This window comes from Hoplias malabaricus, chromosome 16 (assembly GCF_029633855.1).
Source record: "Hoplias malabaricus isolate fHopMal1 chromosome 16, fHopMal1.hap1, whole genome shotgun sequence".
Classification (NCBI taxonomy): Eukaryota; Metazoa; Chordata; class Actinopteri; order Characiformes; family Erythrinidae; genus Hoplias; species Hoplias malabaricus.
The window spans coordinates 10,428,746-10,454,783 of record NC_089815.1 but is presented as its reverse complement, the minus strand read 5'-3'; the positions used below and the strand labels follow the sequence as shown (position 1 = coordinate 10,454,783).

At 41.1% G+C, this 26,038-nt stretch overlaps 1 protein-coding gene across 2 annotated transcripts in view; it reads right to left on the bottom strand.

The window, feature by feature from the left end:
• The window catches only part of tub (TUB bipartite transcription factor), a 123,947-nt gene that overhangs the window by 4,733 nt on the left and 93,176 nt on the right, over positions 1-26,038 (bottom strand). For both annotated transcript variants that reach the window (XM_066648071.1, XM_066648072.1), the window contains exons 3-11: positions 24,853-25,015; positions 20,044-20,178; positions 15,376-15,576; positions 13,598-13,719; positions 7,819-8,010; positions 5,830-5,942; positions 1,473-1,587; positions 485-583; positions 68-239 (exon numbers count right to left, since the gene is read on the bottom strand). In XM_066648071.1, the coding sequence (XP_066504168.1) occupies positions 68-239; positions 485-583; positions 1,473-1,587; positions 5,830-5,942; positions 7,819-8,010; positions 13,598-13,719; positions 15,376-15,576; positions 20,044-20,178; positions 24,853-25,015 (1,312 nt within the window). The remainder of the gene's footprint in view (positions 1-67; positions 240-484; positions 584-1,472; positions 1,588-5,829; positions 5,943-7,818; positions 8,011-13,597; positions 13,720-15,375; positions 15,577-20,043; positions 20,179-24,852; positions 25,016-26,038) is intronic.

The following is a 26,038-nucleotide window of genomic DNA, read 5'->3' as shown; positions in this document are numbered from 1 at the left end:
CCTGCTGTGTTATTTGAATGAACCCATTTTTTAAAGAACACCAACGTCACCAGAGCACTGAACTCACGGTCATTGTCATGAATGATCTGGAAATTCTTGACTGAAGCTTGGGTGACCCTGCCATGAAAGTTGAGGACGTAGGACTGGGTGTCATCGTTCCATACAGGCGTCTTGTTGTGCAGCTCGATCACGCTCTCCGTGCTCTTGTTCTGCCAGCGGGCCAGCAGCGATTCGTGCTCCTGCACAACAACAGCGGACAGATGCGAGAGGATTAGCTCTCCATTAGAACCACCAGCTTCAGACACTAATGCTAATGCCTCCTATCTGACATGCTAAAAGGTTAACACACTCGCTTGGAGCCTAATCCCCAGCAGCAGCAGTCTTCAGCTGACCACTAAACTAACACAAGCGCACACATAATAACAATGCCCGACGCTCTTTTCCCTGGATTTGGAACATCACACAGAAATAGGGAGGCACTCACATTTCTCGGTCTAATGCAGACCCTTTCATGATCCATGTTCATTCCAGGAATAATGACGCTCATCTTACGAGGTCCTTTAAACCCCAAAACATTGGTCTCCTGTGGAAAACGAACAAGCGTAAGGCATCTATTAATGGATTGTCATTACTGTTATGTGAACAATTATGTACTGGGGTTAAAATGGTGGAAAATGGCAGTAAAACAATAATTGCATTATCATTACCGTTGGTATATTAGAGGTACCAATATGTTTTAAAGTGTTTCTTGTAATTCAGGATTCTCACATTCTCACACTGTTTGTCAATTTATGATAATTGTGGCTTAGTATTAACTATGACAAAATTATTATTAAAAAAAAAACTATAACAAAAATGAGTTATTGATTTGTTAGGTTCATTTTCGCTAACGTCAAAATGACCATTTTAAAGGAACGCTAGGTGATATTTTTTGCCTTAAAATTATAGCATAAAATCACTGTGATTAGAGACTACTCTGGGCTCAGCACTGCAGAAACTGCACTATGTAAAATTTGGGGGAGAGTAAGAAACCACCCCCTCCACCTTGACTTCAGAACAGTGCTGTAAACGTGACTTACACTCTACAGCTGTAGGGAGAGTATATATATATTTTTCTTAATTACTCTATAATTAAGAAGTAATCTCTACCATACATTTATTTTCTGAGAGTAGAAACTTTACACTATCAACTGAAACACTGCTTTGATTGCGTTCAGTCATGAGACATTGGGCATGTGTAAAATAGGTTTATTACAGAATATCTGACACATGCAAGCCATTACTGTCAGTAAAAACTAATGTTTCATAACATGGAAAATAATTCCTGCCGTATCATAAACAACCACCAGAGGTCTCCCCGCGCCACAACGCTACAGCTTCACTGGGCAATTAGCAGTGAGTGGGTTATGGCCGCAGAGCTGAGAGCTGACTCTGTCACTGAGCAATGACCAGTGCTTGAAAATATCACTCACGTAGCAGATAGCTGCTAGCTCCTGACGCAGGTTACTGGCCTCCAAGCTGGAGGAGGTCTTCACTGGGTTGATCCCGTTGTCATACACTGTAAACTTAGTCCCCATGAGGTTTGATCTGTGGATTAAGGGTACAGCAGAAACGTAGACCTTCAGTCACACTGCAGTCGTGGTATCTACCTCTTTTCCACAAGTGAACATGGGTCTGGAATCTTAATGAAACATCTGTGACATGCTTTGGTCAAAATACCATCGGGGTTTATACAGATCTTTAATTGTATGTGAAAATAATGTGTTATATTATTTTCTGAAAGGGTCTTGTTGCAGATAACTACCGCTGCCAGTGGAATACGTCACTCTGAATTAAAATGGCTTAAATCTTTTAAAAGTCTTTCTTTGCAGTGTAGAGTATTAAAATTCTTCTTCAGTCGAACCATTAGGCGATTCTAATTACTCCTGAAAACAGAACACTGGTCATGGGCTGTGATTAATTATGCAGCGTGTTGTATGTGATGATGTATTATTTTAAAATGTCACCATTCATTTCAGAAAACTGAAAGGGGCCGTTTTTTCAGTACATTAGCACACGGTAATTTTAGTGCATTTGCATTCATAAGAAAGGTAGTCATCAGGATTGTACCGCTCTCCAACTGAATATCTGCACTCACACTCACTGAGTGGGACCTGTGCACTGTCCAATTAAAAACACGTATCTCTCAAAATAGTAACTTTACAGGAGACAGAGATAAACCTTAACTTTCAGTGGAAGACAGTGTAACAATATTTGATTTCATGTTATTTCTGAGCATTTCTATTGGTCCATTCATCGTTACATTTGTACATACACTGCTGCTTTGTTTGATTGATGCAGTAAACTAAAAATCCACAAAAATTGAGATACATGTTTTAATTGAAGAGTGTTTATTTGTTTGATGCTGCTTTTCTGTGTCAAGATCGATACTAAATCCTTAAAAGGGAGCTCCAAATATTAATGTAGAATAAAAGGTGAAAGTCTCCTAGTCAAGAGAACTCTCATAGCAGATCTCAAATTGCTATGAATCTGGGCAGCACGGTGGCGCAGCAGGTAGTGTCGCAGGAACCTGGAGGCTGTGGGTTCGATTCCCGCTCCGGGTGACTGTCTGTGAGGAGTTGGTGTGTTCTCCCTGTGTCTGTGTGGGTTTGCTCCGGTTTCCTCCCACAGTCACACGTTGGTAGGTGGATTGGCGACTCAAATGTGTCCGTAGGTGTGAGTGTGTGAGTGAATGTGTGTGTTGTCCTGTGAAGGACTGGCGCCCCCTCCAGGGTGTATTCCCGCCTTGCTCCCAATGATTCCAGTTAGGCTCTGGACCCACCGCGACATTAAACTGGGTAAGTTTGTATATGTATAAATCCAATTCAAAAGGTAAACATTCTCCTGCTTTTGTCAATTTAAGGTAACTCTTGCATAGTATTAAAAAAGACAAATATTATTCCATTCATCAAACAATGACCTAAAAATGTAGTCATTTGAAAACAGCAGGTGAGATGCCTTTATAATCCACTGAATTTGTTATAAGTTCCAGCACGGGAAACGGGCATTGATTTTTGTTGTTCTTGGGGAAAACATTTGATCCAAAAATATGTGCAAGATTTTTTGATGATTTTAAGATGGTGATTTCAATCGTGGCCATAATTTATTAACACTTCTGTTTTAGTTTAATTTTGTTGAATAAAGTTACAATCTTCATTCTTAATGCTGCAGAACAGTTACCAAAAATTCTAAAAGAGCAGGAGAATATTTGGAATTTGAAAAACAATTATATGTTACAAAAAAAACCTATATACAGCTAATAAATGATATTTCAATTTTTGGAAATTGAACATTCATTCATTCATTTTCTGTAACCACTTATTCAGTTCAGGGTCACGGTGGGTCCAGTGCCTACCTGGAATCATTGGGTGCCAGTCCTTCACAGGGCAACACACACTCACACATTCATTCACACCTACAGACACTTTGGAGTCGCCAATCCACCTGCAACGTGTGTTTTTGGACTGTGGGAGGAAACCGGAGCACCCGGAGGAAACCCACGCGGACACAGGGAGAACACACCAAACTCCTCACAGACAGTCACCCGGAGCGGGAATCGAACCCCCAACCTCCAGGCCCCTGGAGCTGTGTGACTGCGACACTACCTGCTGCCACCGTGCCGTCCCGGAAATTTAAAATTTTTTAAATAAATTTTAAAGGTCTTTTTAAATGTCTGAACAGTTGAGAATGCCCAAACATTAGCTGTTTAGCCACACAAACTTAAGCTGTATGCAAAAACCCTATGTGATCAAAGAAGATAAAAGAAAACTTTCAATTTACCTGCATCCTACAACACAGGCCTGAGGAGAGTGTGACAGTGTCGCACAAACAGGTCAATTTATTCATTTGCTTCTTCTAAACCGAGATGGAAGTTGAGGGTGATTGTGCAAGTCACTAAGGTCTCAGACCAGTTTGGGACCGGGACTTGAAAAGGCCACAGTAAAGGTCAGTAGCTGATTTAGAGTCATCTGTCTGCATGAGCACTGACAGGATGATGGGCCAGCTGTCCGTCTTAATCCACGGCTTCAATCAGTGTCTCTTTTAGAGAGTAGGAAAGTAAAGAGCTAATAATCAAGCCCATGACTGTGAGAAGGGCCCGCTGTCTTTTCAAAAAACAGGGTTACAGCAATTTGAAGAAATGATGTTGCGCTTCACAATTTGTTACACTGATTTTGCGCTATTCTCCAATGCTCAGATTCCCCACAGGGGTGGATCGTTCTCAGCACTGTAACACTGATATGGTTGGTGTTGGGTTAGTGTGTGTTGTGCTGGTAAGAGCCGATCAGACACAGCAGTGCTGCTGGAGTTTTCAAACCCCTCAGTGTCACTGTTAGACTGATGATTGTCCACCAACCCAAAATATCCAGCCAACAGTGACCTTTGGGCAGCATCCTGTGTCCAATGATGAAGGACTAGAGGATGACCAACACAAAGTGTGCAGCAGCTGATGAGCTACTGTCTCAGACTTCACCTCCACAAGGTGGACCCAGGAGGAAGGAGTGTCTAATGGCACATTTCCACTGCATGGTACCTACTTAGCAAATACCTCTTTAGTAGTTGCTGGTTTGAATAGGGACTAAACAACTTTGCAGTTCCCTGAGTGGCCAGAGAGCCTTGTTGATCATGATGAAACACAGACATCTAGCACAAACTGGCCATTGGTAAAATCTCCAAACTACAGCAGAAGCCTCATTTGTTTTTATCAAATTCACAGCCGCAGCTCGTAAAGTTGTGCCATGATCTTTTGAAGAGGTTTAAACGCTCCTTGGACTGGTGGCTGACGAAAGGCTCCAGTAAGAGCTGGATGGTGCAACAAAGAATGAATAAAATCTATTGAAGTGCAAAGCAACAACAACATGCAGATACATGAAGAATAAATGCTTTACGGTACTGCTGCCATTGTTGTGGTTTCCAAAGCCTTGGTTCCTGTTAGAGACTGTTCTGTGACATCACCAGCTACATTTTGAAGAGGAGCTTGTGTAGTAGAAAGCCATCCAGGCTCCAGGCACCAGAAATGAGTAGACTCCAGTATAGTAGGTATCAGGCCGGGGAAACCGTGTTTAAAAATTCCAGCAGCCCTGCTGTGTCTGATCCACTCATGCAGCGCTGATAATGATCCACCAGTCAAATAATACCAGCTCTGTGGGGATCCTGACTATTAAAGAACAGGGTGAAATGGGATTAACAATGTATAAAGAGCACCAGATAGACTTCAGGCTACAGAGTGCACCTAAATGGTAAGTGGAAAAATGGACAGTGAAATGACATCCCAGTATCCCAGGGAATGATTCAGAAACCTCCAGTGTGTACAGAACAGAAATACAGCATCAAAGATGATGCTATAATAATTAACAGACTGGTGAACTATATTTTCACTCTGTGTTTATTAAACTCACAACCAGCCCGGGATTGGCTGGCTATTACTGGTCAGAAGTTTGTTAAGGTAGAAATAACCAGCCTGGTAGTCTCCATGTGCATCAAAGCTGCGCTCTCTCTCTCTCTCTCTCTCTCTCTCTCTCTCTCTCTCTCTCTCTCTCTCTCTCTCATGCTTTAATCTTGAATTTGCACAGCTGCCAATGCGCAGGTGCAGCCTCTGTATTTGAATGAGGACAGATGAGCGCTCACACATCAGTAATGAAGCCAATTACAGATTCTAATGAGCTCAACCAGGTGTGGGAGCAGACACACATACACACTCCACACACACACACACATACATATATGTACACACAGATGCACAAAAAATGCTAAAAAGCTAAGCCAGGTCCGAAAAGCTCACTGGAAACCTGCCTCAGTTTCCCAATGAAGCTCTCGCCGCCTCTAGACAGGTCCGTAGGATCGATGGAGATGAGGTAATTGGATGTTTTGCTCTTCTTTCGCTTTCTCCCGGCTAAAAGGAACACCTACGGCACAGGAGAATTTAATTAGCTGCCGAGGAAACATCAAAACATCAGCACCTAAAAGCTCAGAGATCAGAGGAGAGGAGCCTTACATGAACAACAGCGTCAACATGCCTTTTAACCACCATGTTTCATTCCCATCACCACAGGAGAGCTGAGAGTTCTCTCCAGCTGAGAAGAGAAATACCATATCTTGCCTTTGTTATTTTCCTGGTATTATTAACGTGAAAGTGCTGCTATGAGTCTTTTATATGAGTATGAGTAGACTCAGTCATAATGATAATCGATGTCGGACAATTGCCATTTAAATATAACGTTATATACCAATTATAATGGCGCAAATGTCTTTGATTTTTATTTGTCTATAAATATTCTGACTGAACTCATATTTCTGCCAAAAACTGAATGGTTCCCATTAATTATAACTGGGGAAGATAACAAATACCTGACATTTGCAAAGTTTTTTGATCATAAATGTCAAGTAACACTACACATTCTCATCTTTAGTCATATTAATAAGGGAATAATAACAAATGCCAGACAATAATTTAAATGAACACAAGGGGGTCCCAGTGTTGATATGGGACTGATTAAGATTAATGGGACATTCTGGTCTAATATATGTTTTGTGTCTTTCCTTGTGCAGAATCCATGAACTCGTAATGCTTTCTGTGTTCTTTTATCAATACAATACCCAGCATGCAACACAGTATATAATACAACAGCTGCACAGTATATTCACCAGTGTTATATCAACAGTATATGTGTTAAATTACCACTGTTAGAGTAATCATTTAACACTCTCAGTGTTAACACTAATAGTGTTGATTTAACACGGGTGAATTTACTGTGTGGGAAACACCTTAACACTTTAAAGAAAGGACACCCCAAGGTCATTTACGTTAAAGTGCTTGCTGTTTTGCCAACTGTCAAATTTCATCAAATATTTTTTAAACTCTTACTCTACATCCTCCACAGCACTAAAATTAGCAAGTAAGCAAGTTTGGTTCTGCTTTACATTAAGACGTATTAATAACTGTAATTACACGTTAATGTCACATGCAATAACATTGTTACAGGTGGATTATGGTAGTACTGCTCATGTAAATACGCATGTTCATTAACTTCAGTTTTTATTCATGTAATTATATTGATACTTGCAACAGCATATCTCCTATATAATTACAATATTACAACATGTAATATTCCTATTCTTATTACATTACAGACTGGGTTATAGCCAGTGCTACTATGTTACTACTATGTTAATGAATGCTTGTCCTGTTACAAGCAAAAAAAAAAGAAAACTATGCATACAAATAGGAAACCTGCTGCTGCATTTGTCCAAATTCATTAGTGTAAGTACATTAGTAAAAGCTAAAGCTGATGCAGGTGTGTTTATCTGAGGGGTACCACATTAATCAATCTGTAAAAGTGAATACATTTGCTGTACTTTGTGTTATTATATGCATTGTTAATATGTAACTACAGGGCTATTACTGACATATTTAACAAAATATGTGGTGATTGTTTCATTTCATTTTAGCCGGAGTGGCCCTTTAGAGGCTTTAAAAAAAATCTGCACACAGAAATCTACATCTGCTTGCTACCAAAGAATTCAAACACAGACATGTTTTTTTTTTTCTTTCAGCGAGGCTACATTTGGTCTCTTTCATCATAATCAACTCTTGACTTTGCAACTGTTCAGGAAAAAAAAGAGCAAGAGAAATGAAGTGTTCCTGATTGGGGAATCTAAATTGGGCATTGATGGTTGGAACATAATGGCCCTTCAGCCAAAAGCAGCCCTAATGAATTCTGGCCGAGCTGAAGCCAGAGTAAAACAGATGTATTTGAATAAAACAGGCCTGACTTCACTGACCTTTTTTCCGTCTTCCCTTTCGAGATGGAGGTAGTAGGTGGGGTACATGCCCCTGTCCATGCCCTTCTTGTCCCGTGTGATCCTGCACTTGACCGTCACGCCCTGTGGGGCTGGCCTCAGGGTGAACTCTTCCAGGTCTCCCACATCGATGGGCGGCTCATTGGTCACTGGAGTTGAGGCGGAAGCCGCCTCCTGTAACACAGAATGGAGAGTTAAAGAAATACAACTGTTTAAAAAAAAATACGTGGACAACGTAAATCAATCCTGTATTTAACTCTTTGTAAAATTATATTTTAAAAAAGCATCTCTAGTTATGATTATATTTTCTTTTGCTAATATCTGGAAAACTATTTTAATATTTTACTGGTCACTAATGAGAAAACAACAGTGGAAGCTCTATGCCAAGGCTTGTTACTGAAGGAATCACTGTAAAATCACTGAAGGATAAAACATATAACAATAATTTCTTATATAAGGAAATCTGCTCATCTGAATTGCTGTTAGTTTAGTGCTAACATTACATTATAAAGGGAACATATATTATTTCAGAGTGTGTGAACGCCCATTTGCTAAAGCTCCTACCAACCCACAAACTGTTAAACAAAGCCACCCAGTAAGTTTTTGTAGGAAACCTGTTCTAATGTGTGGAGCCAGGGAGTGATTTTATTCCCATTTACTAAACTAAATCACAAGAGGAGAGGTGTGGGAACTGTGTTTAACAGTGGAAAACTATTCCCAATTAAAACAGGCAGACATCACACAGAACAGGTGTGGCTTTATTCGCTAACTGCACACTGCCATTGTGAATGTGTGCCTAGTGCTGAATGTCAGAATCCCACCAAATTCCTACATTTTACATCCCCTTCATACCCCTGTGGGTGCAGCTGCGCAAGAGCATGCCCTTTCATCTCATTATTTTCTGTTATTAGGAGTGTGTGGAAAGCTGTTTGCCGCCCTGAAGGAGGATGGTGGAGGCTAGAACAGTTGGCTCTCATGCCGTTTTGTTTTCACACCAGAAACTCATGAACAGAAAATGAGCTTTTCAGCTCTGTCCACCATCCTCTCAGTCTCTTCTACTCCCCTCCCTCTCTCTGCTGGTTTCACATTAGGATGATGTCGACAGGTAGGGAGCCAGACAGATTGAGAGGAGTAATATGGCCTCAGCCCCGTGTCTGTCGTCATGACTTGGCTGCAAAGCCCACATCCTGGGTTGAAGTTTCTCTTCCCCCCAAGCTTATTTCCTCACCAGAGCGGTGAGGCCCCATCGGCGAACCCTCTCTCTCTGGCTTCCACTGATTTTAGGGCCACAGAGTTAACTTGAAGTAACTTAAAAACAACGTCGACAATTGTTGTGAAGTGCTGTTCTCTCTCATTTGTTTATGTTCAGAAGCTCGGCGTTGTTTAAAGTTTTGAGGGGGACAAAAAAAGTCTGAGTTTAACTTGTCTGTACGTTTTTACTCAATGTTTGAATTTACCACAGAACCTCGTTTGTAATGTGAGTTGTTTAGATTTGTAGAACTTTTGGGAATTCAGTTAGCCATTTCCTAAGTTTGGAGACATCTCCACCTTCAAAACAGCAAAAATAAGCCAGTATTACCCACATATGAAGTAGGAATAGAGCAATCCTCATATCGGTTTGTGCTTTTCAACATGTGTGTTCTCTGGAGTTGTCTAAATAACTGCAGATATCAGGAGCCCACCAACTCCCTCTCTGCCATGAGCAGAGAGAGAAACAGTCTGGAGAGCAGCAAATGGTGAGGAAACATCCTCAGAATTTGCCTTTATTTGAATATTGCCTTTAATGTATATTTCTTGTTGATATTGGATTATAACTGAAATATCACTGCGGAAAGGCTCCTTTGGGTCTAGGCATTCAGAACAATCCATGTACCTTTCGTTAATTGGTTTTCCATTTCTAATCCTTCAATAGAAATACGGAGAATGACCCATTTCCTTGTTTTGTATGTTATCAACACCAGAGAAGTAGATTTTCTTTCCAACGCATCAAAACACACATACAGGGAATATTAGAATCAGATATATTTTAATTTTAGTTCATTTTAAATTGATATTTTGTTTCTTTATACCGAACAGGAGGATAACAGATACAGTACAGCTACATGTCACGTAAACGTCACCGTTCTGCTGCGGTTTTGCAAACTTGCTTATAATTAGCCACAAGCATGAATTCTCATTATTTTGACTTATATTTGTTCATATTTATTTTTCATATTTTTGTTGTATTTAGTTTCATTATGTTGTGGAAAACAGTTCGTTTTCCTTAAATCATCCATCCATCCATTATCTGTAACCGCTTATCCAGTTCAGGGTCGCGGGGGGTCCAGAGCCTACCTGGAATCATTGGGCGCAAGGCGGGAATACACCCTGGAGGGGGCGCCAGTCCTTCACAGGGCAACACAGACACACACACATTCACTCACAGCTACGAACACTTTGGAGTCGCCAATCCACCTGCAACGTGTGTTTTTGGACTGTGGGAGGAAACCGGAGCACCCGGAGGAAACCCATGCGGACACGGGGAGAACACACCACACTCCTCACAGACAGTCACCCGGAGCTGGAATCGAACTACCTGCTGCGCCACCGTGCCGCCCTTGCTTAAATCAGTGATATTTATATCATTCTAAACAGGGAAATGGGTTTTTCTCTGTTTTTCTATTGCAGAATGGATAACCAAATAATGAAAGGTACACAGACCCAGAACCATGGCTGTTTTGGATTTGGTTATTCCAATTAGTATGTATGTATGTATCTTTACACTTATATAGCGCCTTTATAGACACCCAAGGACGCTTTACAATCCACACTGCTCAGAACACTCAGAACGCTCAATCCACACACACACTGGTGAGAAGCGGCAGCCAAACGCGCACAGCGTACTCTCGACCAGGAACGACCGTCCACCTGGAGGACTGCATCGGGCACTAGGGTTTAACCCAGGATAGAGTGCCAATCCATATCTGGGCTCACACACATTCACTCACACATACAGACATTCATTCACATACACACTCACACACCAGGACAGTTATTACAGAAGCCAATTCACCTACCCTCCATGTTTTTGGACTGTGGGAGGAAACCGGAGACCCCGGAGGAAGCCCATGCAGACACGGGGAGAACATGGAAACTCCACCCAGATGGGACTTGAACCCAAGATCCCAGCGCAGAGAGGCGAACGTGCTAACCACCACCGTGCCGCAAAATTTGGTTATTTTATTTGTCAGTGCCTCTTTCAATTGAATTTAAACAGTACTTATGTGTCATAGCCATATTCATGTTGTTTTCTTTTCTAAAGACCCTTGGCTACTCAAATATGTAATAACCTTACAGAGGTTTAAATGCCAACTGATATTTGATATTTTCTTGAAATTGTCCATGTTTTGACCAAAATTCTACCAGGCACCTGTTAAATTTTTTTTTTCACATATTTCTGAATGTACAGCCTTTCAAACATATTCTAACTTGAGATATTTTTGCAGAAATTGTTAGTCTAGGGTGTCTGTAAGTTGAAAACATAAGCATTTTGGTTCATAATTTATTACATATTTTCTTTCTCCTCTGTTCCCATTTCCCCCATATTTATTCAGTAAAATTATTTCTTCACGCTGGTCACGTTGGTTTGTCTTAGTTTATCCTCGTCTTTGTGCTCTCAAAATTATTAGTGGGTCCTGCATTGTGATTTGAGAGCCTCTGACGAGGAGGCAGGGCAATTCTACAGTCAAAATAGCTTGAATTATCCCATAGGTTGATCACAAAAATTGACAGGGTGGTATCATCAAAGGCCATTGGCTTATCCAAATCTTGCTCTGAAATAATGGTATTACTATAGGTAGTTTTGAAAATACAGAGTGAATACAGGTAGAAAAACATTGAAGTATAACTTTAAATATTTCATCATGTCCACAGCCAATTAGGAAGCAGAAAGTATAGTATAGTATAAAATATAGAAGAGATACCCATAGTCATGTGTCATTTTTTAGCCATGAATCCAGGACAGCTGAGTTTCAGCACTAGAAGGAGGGACAGCTCCCCGAGGACGGATGTGTACTGTAAGCAGTTGTGAGTAAAAGACAGGAGACAGCAGGAGACAGGACTTTGACGTGAGCAAGGTGGGCTCGGGGGATTAGGAGCCACATAAACACTTCTGCATCACAGTCACACACACACACACACACACGCACGCACGCACACACGCACGCACGCACGCACACACACACACACAGTAGCCAGTTGTGATCATTAGCTCCTGCAGATGTCAAGGCTGAAATCCCTCTGGAGCTCACATCTGCCAGTGACTCAATGTGCGGCTAACAAATACGTCAAGAACAATCGCCTTTCATTCCAAGCATGTCGAAAACCTCTTCTGAGCTCAGCTCCAGACAGGACTGATGACTAGTCAGACATAAGAAAACCCACTCCCTGCGCAGTAAATCAAAGTCACGACCTGGGAAGTTTTTCCACCGTTGCCATAGGAGACCGCTGAGACCATCCACATCCAGCAGCATAGATTATGTCTAGACGGACTCTCATAAGCAAGTACTGAAAAAAATAACACTTTGAATATACTTAATTGAAATTAAATCATCTACATCCAGCTATATCTTTTAAGTAACATGTACTCTTTTACATATTCTGTTTATATAGATTTAGATTATTTAATTTCATGCAAATCAACTTCTAAATTAAAATGACCTAATGTCTGGCACAATGCATAACTTGTCACTTCTTAACGTGTCTTGCCAAATTCATTCATTGTCTGTAGGTGCTTATCCAGTTCAGTGTCATGGTGGGTCTGGAGTCTACCCAGAATCAATGAGCCAAGGCACACACACTCACACACCTATGGACACTTTTGAGCAACCAATCACATGATGAAATGATATGGTGAAATAAATGATGGAAATCGATGACTGTCTGTGAGGAGTTGGTGTGTTCTCCCAGTGTCCGCGTGGGTTTCCTCCAGGTGTTCCGGTTTCCTCCCACAATCCAAAAACACATATTGGTAGGTGGATTGGTGACTCAAAAGTGTCCATGTGTGCGAGTATGTGTTACCCTGTTAAAGACTGGCTCCCCCTACAGGGTGTGTTTCTGCCTTGCGCCCAGTGATTTCAGGTAGGCTCCGAACCCACCATGTCCATGAAGTGGATAAGCACTTACAGACAATGAATGAATGAATAATTTCATGCAAAAGTTTGAAAAAAGTTTTTTTCAGTGTGTGGAATAACATCACAGTTGGTGGGTCTTAATATGTTGTGAGCAGCCTTGCTCCCTATAGCCTTCATAGTTTGCTATTAAACCAAAATCAAACATTATAAACCTGTTTACTGAGTCATTCACGCTTCAAATCTCACCTTTGGCTGTTATATGGTAATAATAAGCCCTCAAGGAGTCTCTGACTTTACATCTACAAGGTGGACCAATGAGGTAGGTGTGTCTAACAGAGTGGCCAATTAGTGGACTCATTGTTAAACACTCCAGCATCACTGCTGTGTCTGATCCACTCATATCAGTGCAACACACACTAACACACCACCATCATGTTAGTGTCACTGCAGCGCTGAGAATGAGAATAAGAATCCACCACCTAAATCGTGCCTGCCCTGTGGTTGCCCTGTCTTTAGGGGGTCCTGAAGAATAGATTGACTTGGGGCTGACAAAGTATGCAGAGTATATGCTATGGCATGATTTGATGGCACAGCCCAGTCTACCCTTCTTGGCAACTCTGAACGGTGATGCTGTGTCTTGTGAACCCTACCTTACTAGACTTCTTGCTGGTGGCGGAGCCTGGTCTCGTGTTGCTGTTGAGCTGAGAAGAACTCGAGCTGACTTCATCTTCGTCATCCTCTTCTTCGTCAAAATTCATACTGCTGGAGATTCCTGAAAATACGGTGTTGAACGTCAGTATGACCACACACTGGCTGGTGTCCACAGAGCTATAGACAACAGTGGGCTTACAGCTGTGTGAACAAACCCCTCGGAACACAAAGCCACTGTGTGTCCTGTGAGAAAGCTTATGTCGATACGGCTTTATTTACCATGGCAGTCACCTGCACTGTCAGAAAAAGCTGTCACTGTGGTCTTACCCTCAAAGGTACATTCAGTAACGTTAATCAGGGAACATCATTGTGCTTTATTCTATTATAATTTACAGTTCTATCGAAAAACCTTACAAATATTCACCCCTCCTTCTGGAGAAGAGAATATAATGTACCTTTAGGGAACACAATTGGACTCAAAACCACTGCTGTACCTTTAAAGATATTATTACCCTGTTTGTACCTTTAGTGTCCAATAATGTACCTCTACCATACTTTTTTTTTTCTGGGAATGTCCAATAATGATACTCCGAACACAGCTCTTTATTAAGATACATATGAAAGGTTAGAGACCGAGAAAGAGAGGGGCAGGGGCAGAAATACAGAAATGTACTGGCCACATCATGTTATTCCATTCATGTTATTAGTTGTAAGCCGTTATTAGCGTATGATATTCATACTTGTTAGTTTAATAACAATATTAGAAAAGATGACAGACGAAGTAGAGGAGTCCAAACACAGCATCATGTTATAATCTCTCTCTCGCTCTCTCCCTCTCTCTTTACATTCCACAGTGTTCTGTTTATTAGAAATGGGATTATTTATTCAAATAAGCAACAATCCAAAACTGTCTCAGTGTTATTCTAATTACTGTATTCAAAACACTCATATATCAGTTTTAATAAAACAAAATAACCTAAAAAATCAAGACCAGTGCAGGAATTGGGGGCTGCCTTGTACATATCAGACGACACCATATCATAAACGTTAATAATGCGCCGATTATTAAAGCAATGCAACCATACACCTTTCACCAGTAACAATAAAATGACCTCCTTGTTTCTACCCTCACTGCCCATTTAAAAAGCTCCACTGACCCCACTGTAGCAGACTGTAGTCCATCTGTTGCTCTCTGTACTTTGTTTGCTCACTTTCACCCTGTTCATCAATGCTCAGGACCCCCAGAAGACCACCGCAGAGCAGGCATGATTTGTGTGGTGGATTATTATCAGCGTGTGCTGGTATGAGTGGATCAGACACAGCAGTGGCTGCTGTGAGTTTTTAAATCTCTCAGTGTTATTGCAGGACTGGGAATATCCAGCCAATATCATCCTGATGGGTGGTATATGCTAATATTTTTAGCACATTAGCCAAGTATTCAATAAACTCTTCTGCGCTTTCTGATTAAATTAGTTAAAATAATTAATTAATTAATTCCAAAAGAGTCTTATTTATGTATTTTTTGTGTGCTTGTATCTCCATAGAAATGTTTGTATGTCCATTCAAATGGAATTAAGTGGATACATTTTTGTAAATCAACATTTTCAAACACAATATGATTAATATTATTAAAACGTGTTACAGTAATAGTACTATGTTATGAAATACTAAATAACTATCTGGAAATTAAAATTCTACTGGTAAATTCTTATGCCAGCCAAAGAATCTGTTAGGTTTCTGTGCCCATCCCTGCTGCCCACTGAAGATTCTCTGGTACCTTTCTTCAGCATGGTGACCCGGAGGTCCTGCTTGCTCTGGGACTGCGAGCTGCTGACCGCCTCACCCTGGCACTGGCCCTGGCCCTGGCCTTGGCCCTCAGCCTCGCCCTCCTGGGCAGGAGAGTGTCCCACTGTGAGGATCTGGATCTGACTGCCCAGGTCCTGGCCTTCCTCCTGGAAGGCTGCTGGCCCATCAACCCCTGTAGTACCACCACAACAACAAGCCATTGACAAACCAAATAAGCAATATCCATCATTAGGGTGAGCTCTCGATTTCAACATGCGACACTCACTCTCGCACTGACAACCATGCACCTTTACAAGCATGCGCATACACTCTATATATAGGTTGTGCTGCCTGGGAAGGCTGTCCAAAACTTTTACATTCATTAGCTTTGTACTCTCTTATTGTACATTTTTTAGACCACCTTAAAGACCAACTTTAAGGTGGAAGCATTGCTGACAAACGTGTTCACTCTGCACTGACCAATAGAATGGAACAAGAAGCTGTGAATGGACCTAAGACTATAATGCGCTGGGCTAAAGGGGTATAAAACCCTCTAGAATTGGCATGTGGGTTCTCTGGCGTGATGGGGCATCATCCAACAGTCAGAGCAACAACTGTGATCCAAAAGTAAACATCCAACATTATTTCACTAATGTTTTTGTGGCTGAATGCCATTAAACGCAGTTTCTACAATTGTGGAGAAATGCTGTTCTCGCCTTTGTTTGCGTTCAGAAGCTCCATGTATTTTAAGGTGGAATGGTATGTCTGAGGAATGGAATGACTGTTGTTTGTAGACAGTTGAAGTTGAACTTGTCTATAACTATTTATCCATTGTTTGAATTACCACAGAAACTCATTTGTTTTTCAAGCTGTTTAGGTTTGTAGCACTTTCGGTCTGTGTTTACTGTCATGCTATTAGTGCTCTCCCAAATTGTAGAATCACTAATAAAGCAATATCCTCATTTTGGTTCATGCCACTTTTCTACCGTGAACAGAGAGAGAACGCCTAGCATACTGGACTGAGACACTTTGTTTTTGTACCTATTTACTGACACATTAGACCGGTTATCCACAAACGCTTGCTGGTAGAGTGGATGTTATGTTTGTGTACAGCATGCTAAAAATCATACAGACATGCTGTTAGAGCACTATGTACCTGATGCATATAAAGTCTATGCATTAAACCCACATCAAACAGCTGCCCGATCGGCGACTGTCCTTTAAATGACACCTAAGGATCAGTGACGTTCATGGTTACTCCACAGCTTCCTGGTGTGGCTGTGGCTCTCTCCCTAGCAATAGCATATCATCTCCTTTGAGTTCATTTGTCAGTGTGGGATTTGTGTTGCCCTCATTTACTCTGGGGAACATGGGAGAAACATACTCTCCTTAATGTTCATACCCTGTAGTTAACCTGGCACTTCAGAGTCAGATTATTGCCCCCATCCATGTGGTTCTTACAAGTTAATGTATCTTTAAATTCTCTGGCTTAAAGTGGGCCTCCCCTAAAACCAGACAGGGCTGTAATAACCACATCCAGGCAGCTGGAGAACACCCTGATTGGACACCAGTGATTGCAGAATAATGAGCACAGTGATTGGAGCGTAATTGCTGTTTTAGTTAATGCCAGCATCAACATGTTGTTCCAGTGAAAAGCCATGACAGGGAGGATAATCAGAGAGCGGAAAAGAAACACAATTGAAGGACATGACAGAGAGAGAGATAGAGGGAGAGAGAGAGAGATAGAGGGAGAGAGAGAGAGAGAGAGAAGGAAATTGAGAGAGAGAGAAAGTGAGTGAGAGAGAGAGAGAGACAGAGAGAGGGAAAGTGAGAGAAAGAGAGAGAGAGAAGGAAAGTAAGAGAGAGAGAAAGTGAACAAGAGAGAGAGAGGGAGAGAGAGAGAGAGATAGAGAGAAGGAAAGTGAGAGAGAGAGAGAGAGAGAGAGAGAGAGAGAGAGAAAGTGAGCGAGAGAGAGAGAGACAGAGAGAGGGAAAGTGAGAGAGACAGAGAGAGAGAGAGAGAGAGAGAGAGAAGGAAAGTGAGAGAGAGAGAAAGTGAGCGAGAGAGAGAGAGAGAGAGAGAGAGAGCATGTCTGGAATCTGAAGGCCATGTTGATTATAAGGTATGGTGGTAAGAAGCAGGGATTAGAGAAATGTCCTTGCAGCAATAGTATCTCACATTTTTTTTTGTATTGTGAGGACATTTTGCTGGTCCTCACACATTCAAATGCTATTTTTTCCTTTTAATCACTAGATTAATGTGAAGAACTAAAGGAGTGAAATGTTTTAATTTTGGTCCCTGTTACTGTTAGGTGTAAGGGTAGTGATAATTAGCTTCAACAATCATTTTTTATATAGAATGCCCTCACAAGTGAAGCAAAACCAACAGTGTGTGTGTGTGTGTGTGTGTGTGTGTGTGCGTATGAACTGTTGGTAAGATATTCCTCCAGAATAGCCAGTTAACTGTCTCTCAAGATGTGCCTGTGGTCCATAAGGTTTAGCATTCCTAGGAATCAGAGGAGCAGGATCTCTGGTAGCATTAGAAGACCATAATCTTCTAACAATAACCTCATAACAAAAACATTGGATAAATTGACTATTTAAGATGATTTAATTTCCTAAGATATTTTCAGCTGTTTCCTCTGATGGAACCTGGCAGCAGCAGCAGTGTGGTGTGTTTTATTTCACTGTGACTCTATGGTCATTAGCACTAGCCACTGACCATTGAGAAGGCGAGAATACCTGCAGCGTCCTGTCTCACCGAGAGGGCTTTCAGTGACGGATATCAAAGACAAGAGCGCGGTGCTGATAATGGTGTGAAGACACACAGAGAGAGGCTTTCTATACAGCAGGAAGCATGAAGGCCAGACACTCACCTTGCTAGAACTATTGTCTAGGACTTTTCTTTAAGAAGAGGTTGTTTGCAAATTACCTCACATCACTGCATGAACTGCACACAGACGGCAGGAAGTGATTTCATACAGGGAGCTCTATCACACGCTCCCAGTGCCTGTGTTTTATGTCGTTTACAGTTTTTCAAAGTCATTTCAACTGATAAACCAAACTCAATTTCACTGAGTAACAACAGCAGGACAAGACTGAAGGCAGTTTCCTGTTTAGAAGTTTTCTGTTCAGATTTAGGACCCATCCACATGGATCCGGATATTTTTAAAAACGGAAACAAAAACAAAAATGGTTGCATTATCATGCCGGTCCAGTAGGGGGGCAAATTACCTCTTTAAGAGAAACATCAAATCACCATAAAGCATAAAAGAAACACATACTGCTTTTGTAGTGCACTACGCAACAAATGTCATGAATTTACCGAATCCAGACCTTATTAGTGCAGGACATATTTCCAATACAACTTCATTTATATTTATTCATATGTGGGAATCGTAAAAAAGAGTTCTCTCTGCATGTATATTGTAGTTTTATGACTTACGTAACTCACTTTAAAAGGGAATGAGGAGCTATTTGAATTTCAGCCAGAGACAGGCACGCTGTTTGACCTCAGCGTTTCCAAAAATATCAGTTTTCCTCATCCACACAGTTACAACAGTGTTTTCAAAAATGTCCACCTTGGAGAGCCATTTTCAAAAGAAAAACTCCATTTTGAGTGACTAAAACTGTGTTTTCATGTGGCCAAAAGCCTTCATTTTTAAAAATATCTGTAGACGTGTGGATGGGGTCCATCACCACCTCAAAGCCACAGCACCGACAGAACTGTGCAAAACAAACGTCTCACAACTGCATGAGGCTAAAGTCGGCTTTTAATTCACCAGTTTCCTCATTCCACCTTAAATGGTGCAGTAGAGGCCAGTATGTACCTGCCACACCCTGGTGGAAAGTAAAACAGAATTGCATGGTCTATGAGAAGCGCTTACTGGTGATAGACTTCAAACCTAACGTTACGTTACATAAACAAACATAACGTCATAACAACGGCGCTGAATGTTGTTGCTAAGGATAATAAAAGAGAACCACATGACAGCCATCGTTATGTATCAGTACATTTTTTGGCTTTCAATAGTGTTGTTGAGTTAAAGGATGTCTGGAGAAAAAGACCAATGTTACAGTTCAGTTAAAAATCACTCTCCATAACACAAGTATCGTCTCCAATGCTATGAAATGTGGCACCATTTAAAAAGGAAATTAAAAAGGCTTTCCAGCGGTTAAAGATTTATTGCCAAGAAGCATTGTTACAACAAAGAAATTCTTACTTTTTGTGCTATGTTGATGTACATTTATTTGAGGGCGGGGAGGGAGAACTGAAGGGGTGTGTTTGTTTTGCTGTTGAGTTCAGATATCAATAATCGCTGTCCAGATTTGTATACAGCACCTTTAATACATCCAGCAACTAGCATTATAACAACTGAAATCTGTTAGATTCTATTCTTTATTGTTCTTTGGTGTCTATTAGACATATGTTTATTCCTTTTTGTGACCAATTGCAAAGCAGCAGACTCGTGATCATCAGAATGATATTGTACCCAAACAAAATGAATAAGCAAACCCACCTCTGGAAATGAATTCAAAGGTTCATAGTCAACAAACACACACACACACACACACACACACACACACTCATGCAGTCATGCACATGCTTTGTTGGTGTGTGCCTTGTGTCTGAAGGAACAGCCCTAGTCGAACCGCTGACCTTTGTGCTTGCCCTTTTTCTCCTTCTTGGCGCTGCCCGTCTGTGGGGTAGAGGTGGGAGCCTTGGCTTTTTTAGCTGAGCGAGGAGCCTGAACCTCCGCTACTGCCTTGACCTCCTCCTGATCGGCTTCTTGTACTACATGAGGAGGCCAGTGCAGGAAAGATAAAGGAGAGGGAGAGCATGAAATGGAGATAAAGAGAGGAAAAGGGGAAAGGCAGAATGCAGTCAGTCAGGGTTAAAATGAACTGAAGAGTTAGCAAAGACACATTCAGGTTAACTGAGGGACAGCAAGGAAGAAGGATGTTAAATCTAGTAAAGCGTGTTTATAAATATCATGGAACCACTTTAAAATAACACACTCTACATTTATAACTATTTTTAACACAGATATAGAAAGGAAACAGTGACCAATTTTTGTCTAATATTTAAAGTGTCAGAGAACTTACTGAAAATGTCTAAGTGAAGAATAAGCTAATTTATTCATTCCATATATTATGGCACACACCATATTATCATCCACAGTGAAGGTGAGTAGTTGATTAAACGTGGTGGTTAAATGGTTAAACATATTAACGTGCTGAAGCTGGCAGAGACAAAGTAAAGTCAGTATGTGGGGAGATCTGAGGTTCGACAGAGTTAATAGTCAGTTACCCTTCCTATTTCTGTTATAAATGGTTATTAATGAGATTTAAATGTGTTTACAACCTCCATCCATTCATTCATTATCTGTAACCACTTAATCAGTTCAGGGTTGCTGTGGGTCCAGAGCCTACCTGGAATCATTGGAGCGGGAAACAAACCCACAACCTCCAGATCCCTGGAGCTGTGTGACTTGAACACTACCGCCACTGTGCCGTCCATGTTCACAACCTCATTATTAAAAATAATCAGCTTTAAAAGAGATTGTAAACCATTTATAAACATTTAGTGTAGCCTTATTCTAAAGTGATACCATTTTGATAATGCTATACATAAAATTAAACCAGCAAACAACAGAAATTAAGGCACTGTCATATTCAGTGCTCTGTTTTTCACAGCAAAGTTGCTGTAGACTTTTCTGCATTTCTGATTCAGGTGTGTAGTGTATTGTTTTGAATGGCTCTTTGTTCCTTAGACAGAAGTGACTGTACAGGTTGTGTTTTCTGTGTGGTGGAGACAGTGGAGAGAGAAAGGTAAAATAAAAATAAAAAATAAAAGAAAAAGAAGCAATTATATTTCCCAATTAGTCATTGTCATGTTTGGAAGCAGCCCTTACACTGACATCTAGGGTCCTGTATGAGTCTGTACTTAAAGCATGGCTGTCCCCATGTGGGATACCCACTGTTTTTTGATAGTAAGAATAACTTAACACTCGGAGACAGCATTTTTGTTTCAACACATTTCAAACCAACTTCACCACTTTGTATCTGCTCTCGAGCCCACACTCACACTCACACTCACACACACACACACACACATGCACAGCACAAGTTGTATAACCAACTTTAAGCTGTCAGTCAAACAGCACAAAGGGATCAATGGATTAGTCATGGAGTGAAAACCAGAGAGATAGACGCTTGATTCTTTTTTGGAACAATGTCAGTGAGTGACAGAAAGTTCCACAAATACTTGAGAAAAATGAAATATAAACGGCTTGTATAATTTATCAGATGGAAATGATATGCACTGTGTAACTGTGTATTCACTCAAAAAGTACAGCACTCTTATTTGAAGTGAAGTGGTGGTGAGGTGGATCCTACTCTGTCAAAACTCAGATATGAAGAGAATATCTGGATCCACACGTTCCAAACGAAAACATAGTGGGCCTTATACAGAACATGGGCATCACTCAAAGTCAAAGACCTGGGCCAAGGCAGGAACACACACTCACACACCTTTGGACACTTTTGAGCAACCAATCACATGATGAAATGATATGGTGAATAATATTCAAATTTATGAACTATCCAGGGCGGCATGGTGGTGCAGTTGGTATACTCCAGGTGACTGTCTGTGGGGAGTTTGGTGTGTTCTCCCTGTGTCTGCGTGGGTTTCCTCCGGGTGCTCCGGTTTCCTCCCACAGTCCAAAAACACACATTGTTAGGTGGATTGGTGACTCAAAAGTGTCCATAGGTGTGAGTGAATGTGTGAGTGTGTGTGTTGCCCTGTGAAGGACTGGCGCCCCCTCCAGGGTGTTTTCCCACCTTGCGCCCAATGATTCCAGGTAGGCTCTGGAACCACCGTGACCCAGAACTGGATAAGCGGTTACAGATAATGAATGAATGAATGAAATATCCAAGTTTAACTCGCTACAAACACAATCAGAAAGCTTCAGAAGGTAATAAAGAATAGGGTACTCTTTTATGAATATGGATATTGATGGGTTTTCCCTTGCACTGTTGATGCATATTTGCGTATTATACCAACACTGCCCTCAACTTTATAGCTGTAAAATCTGGAAACCTGGAAATTTCAAATATGAAGTACTTACTTACAGTCCTTTGTAGAGGCATAAGATCAATGCACTAATTCCATTACTGGGTCGCCATATATTGAACTGGCACTTTTTAATACAGCTTTGCTATTACACCCACCACAGAAATGTCAGGTTATTGCTGAGTGAACACCCAGCCAGATCACAAACAGAGAACAAAGCAGAGCTGCTTAATACCCATCTGAAACCCTGCCAGTGGCCTGGCTTCATTTAGCCAGGGTCAAGAATGAAATGGCGCCGTGAAGACAGCTTGTTTAACGGTGAGTGGTCCTGGCTGGAAATCAATAGGATAACTCAAACAACTCTCCCTCCCGTTGTGTGGAGAACCAGAGCACTGTTTGTTGAAAAGTCCATGCTGCATTTCCATTTTCAATCAGCCACCTTCCCATGCCACTGTTCCAGCAGCCACAATCGATGCTGCTGTGTCAACACAAAGAGCACTTGGAATAATGCCTCTGTGCTCTCTGTGCCAGGCCAGTCCTTTCCCACTGGTATGACAGCAACTCTCCAGCCACCACTCAAAAACTTGGAAGCACTTATTACATTGATCTCTTCTGCTGTGTGATATATATTAATATACCTAAACTGACATGGTCAAGACCCCACCAGAACACATACAGAGCAGGTATGGCGTGAGACAGCAGCTCATCTGTTGGTCAGAGTGGTCAGAGGACACTGTTGGCTGGATATTTTTGGTCTCATTCCAGCAGTGACACTGATGTGTCTGTAAACTCCAGCAGCCCTGCTGTGTCTGATCCACTCATGCCAGCACAAAATACATACACATTCACTGCAGCACTGAATATGCTCTACCAACCAAATAATACCCACTCTGTGATGATACATTGAGGTCCTGACCATTTAGAGACAGGGTGAAAGGGGGCTAACAAAGAAGTTAGTCTGTAATTGTAGAACTACTAATTGCACCAACATGGAAAACAACACTGATAAAATGGACAGGGAGTGCAGAAACAAGAAGGTCATTGTAATGTTATGGTTGATCTGTGTAATTGTAAACCAGAAAGAGCACAGTGGAGGTGACATTCAACATCATTAATTTTTCCCTTAGGGAAAAATGCTTTAAAAAATGATGAAAAGGCTTCAGTAGTCTATAAGTAACTGAACGCGTTCTGTTTCTTAATACCTCAGTTAAATAATCCTCTAAGGACTCTCAGGATTAAAATCAAATCCTGTTGTCCTAATGCATAATTGATGAGTAAGTTCTTTGTTGTTTGATGTAACAGTGTCTTTTTGGACATTTTGAAACTTCTGAGTGGCCATGAATAATGGTTAATGGAGTCTGTGCTTCAGCTGTGGGAAGGAGAAATTGCAGGAATATGAAAGATCACCCACTATAAGGTGTTATTCATTTAAACGTATTATTCTTTAGATGATTCTCACTGTGATTTTACTATATGAGTACAGCTGTGAGCTAGTGTGCAATAGCTTCAACCTGGAAGGCTGAGCTTGGAGCCAATCCCTGAGGTGCTATTCCACTGCATAGTACCTACTCTACTCTATTAGAATCTACTTGGTTTTATTGTGTTTTCACTGGGCAAATATGGTCGATGGTACCTGGAACTGGGTCCTTTTTAGTCTCTGCTAATTCATGGTTCCAAACAAGCTGAGTAGGGACTAAACATAATGGGTAAATCTTGCAGAGTGATAATTGACCAGAGAGACTTGTCAGTCACAATGAAATGCAGATTTCAAGCACAAAAATCACCAAGAGTCTCACTAGAGTAGTGATCATGTTTGTTTTTATCTGACTTACAACAGCAGCTCATAAAATTACACCATGGTACCAGAGGTACAAACGTTCCTTGGATTGGTGGTAGATGAAAGAGTCCAAGGAGAGCTGGACAGTGCAACAAGGAATGACAAATCTCTACTGATCTGTTTGAACTCATGTGTGGAACAGTGTTCAGTTTCAAAAAAACAACAACACACAAATACACAATGAATAAACAATACATAAATTTGCTGTGGTCCCCAAAGCCCACGGTTCCCAGTAGAAACTGTGTTTTGCGCCGTCAGTGGCTACATTTCAGGAGGGAGCTAGGCTAGTGGAAAAAAACAGCCAGGTACCAGATATCAAAAAGCAAGAAGAGCAGAGCATAATGCATTAGAGTAGTTACCATGCAGTGGAAAAGTGTGGCAGACACTGGTCTCTAAGTTTGGAGAGGAGATGACCTGAGGCAGATGTTTATATGAAACCCAGGTCTCAAGGGCGTAGATAACATGACTTTTGTATGGACAATGATGACCTGAGATATATATATATATATATATATATATATATATATATATATATATATATATATATATATTCGTACCATGGTAGATGGTGCTGCTGTTGCTGCTGAGGTAAGACTCCACCAGGGGGGCCTGCTCCTCAGACTGCCGGGTCCTGCGGGTTCGTGAGCGTCCATCCAGATTCGACTGCACCATCAAAGGCTCCTGACGCTTCTTCTTCTGCTTCTGCTCTAATAGAGCTCGCTGCAAAACATGCACAGTCCTTTATTACTGCATTACACAATGTGTTACTATAGTTCCAAAAGTTAGTAGATTTTTCTTATAATGAGTGATTTCTACTTCAAGTGGAATACTTTAAGTGGACAATACTAAAGCACTTTCCGAAAGTTAACACAGTTCTTGAGTCTTAATAAAATATTTGTAAACAAGAAACACAAGGATCAAAGAACTTCAGCAGCTATTACTTTAATTCTGTATGATCACAGCACAGTTCAGAGCAAAAGCCCAGGGGTGAGGAGGAAGAAGCAGAGGCTCTGGATTTTAGCAATTTTTGCTTGAGATTTTAAGTGAGACATCAGTGTCCCAGACATTGTTCAGTGCAGCAATACACATAGTTTAGCTGGGGTTCTGAGCTGTCACTCAAGGCCTCATTAGCCAATGGGGACACAATCTTTAAAAAAAAAACACCCACACAATCAAGTAGCGCAAATGAGAGAGCTGGCAGCATAACAGCAGAACCGACAGCAGTAAGAATCAAGTAGAATCAAACTGTAAGCTAATAGGCATATCACATTTTTGGCACAAATCTGATTCCATAGTAAACACAGAGAAGGGTCCCTCAGCTTGTTTCTTCAAAGACATTTTTAGATGGTAAAGCATACCAGTCCCAAATAGCTTGCATTGAAATGATTTAAACTACACTTTATGGACAAATGCATTGGGACAGACCACCTAATCATTGAATTCAAGTGTTTCATTCAGTCCCATTACAGCAGGTGTTTAAAATCAAGCACATATCCATGCAGTCTGGTTTAACAAATATTTTTGAAAGAATGGGTCATTCCAAAGAATACTGTATATGAGCATGGTATTGTAGTAGGATGCCACCCTTGCAACAAGTCAGTTTGTCAAATGTCTTCCCTCCTAGATATGCCATGCACAACTGTGAATGATATTAGTGAAACACTGAACCACAGCAACTCAGCCACAAAGTGACAGACCAAGTGAAATGACAGTGGGTAAATGTCAACTTTCTGCTAACTTAAT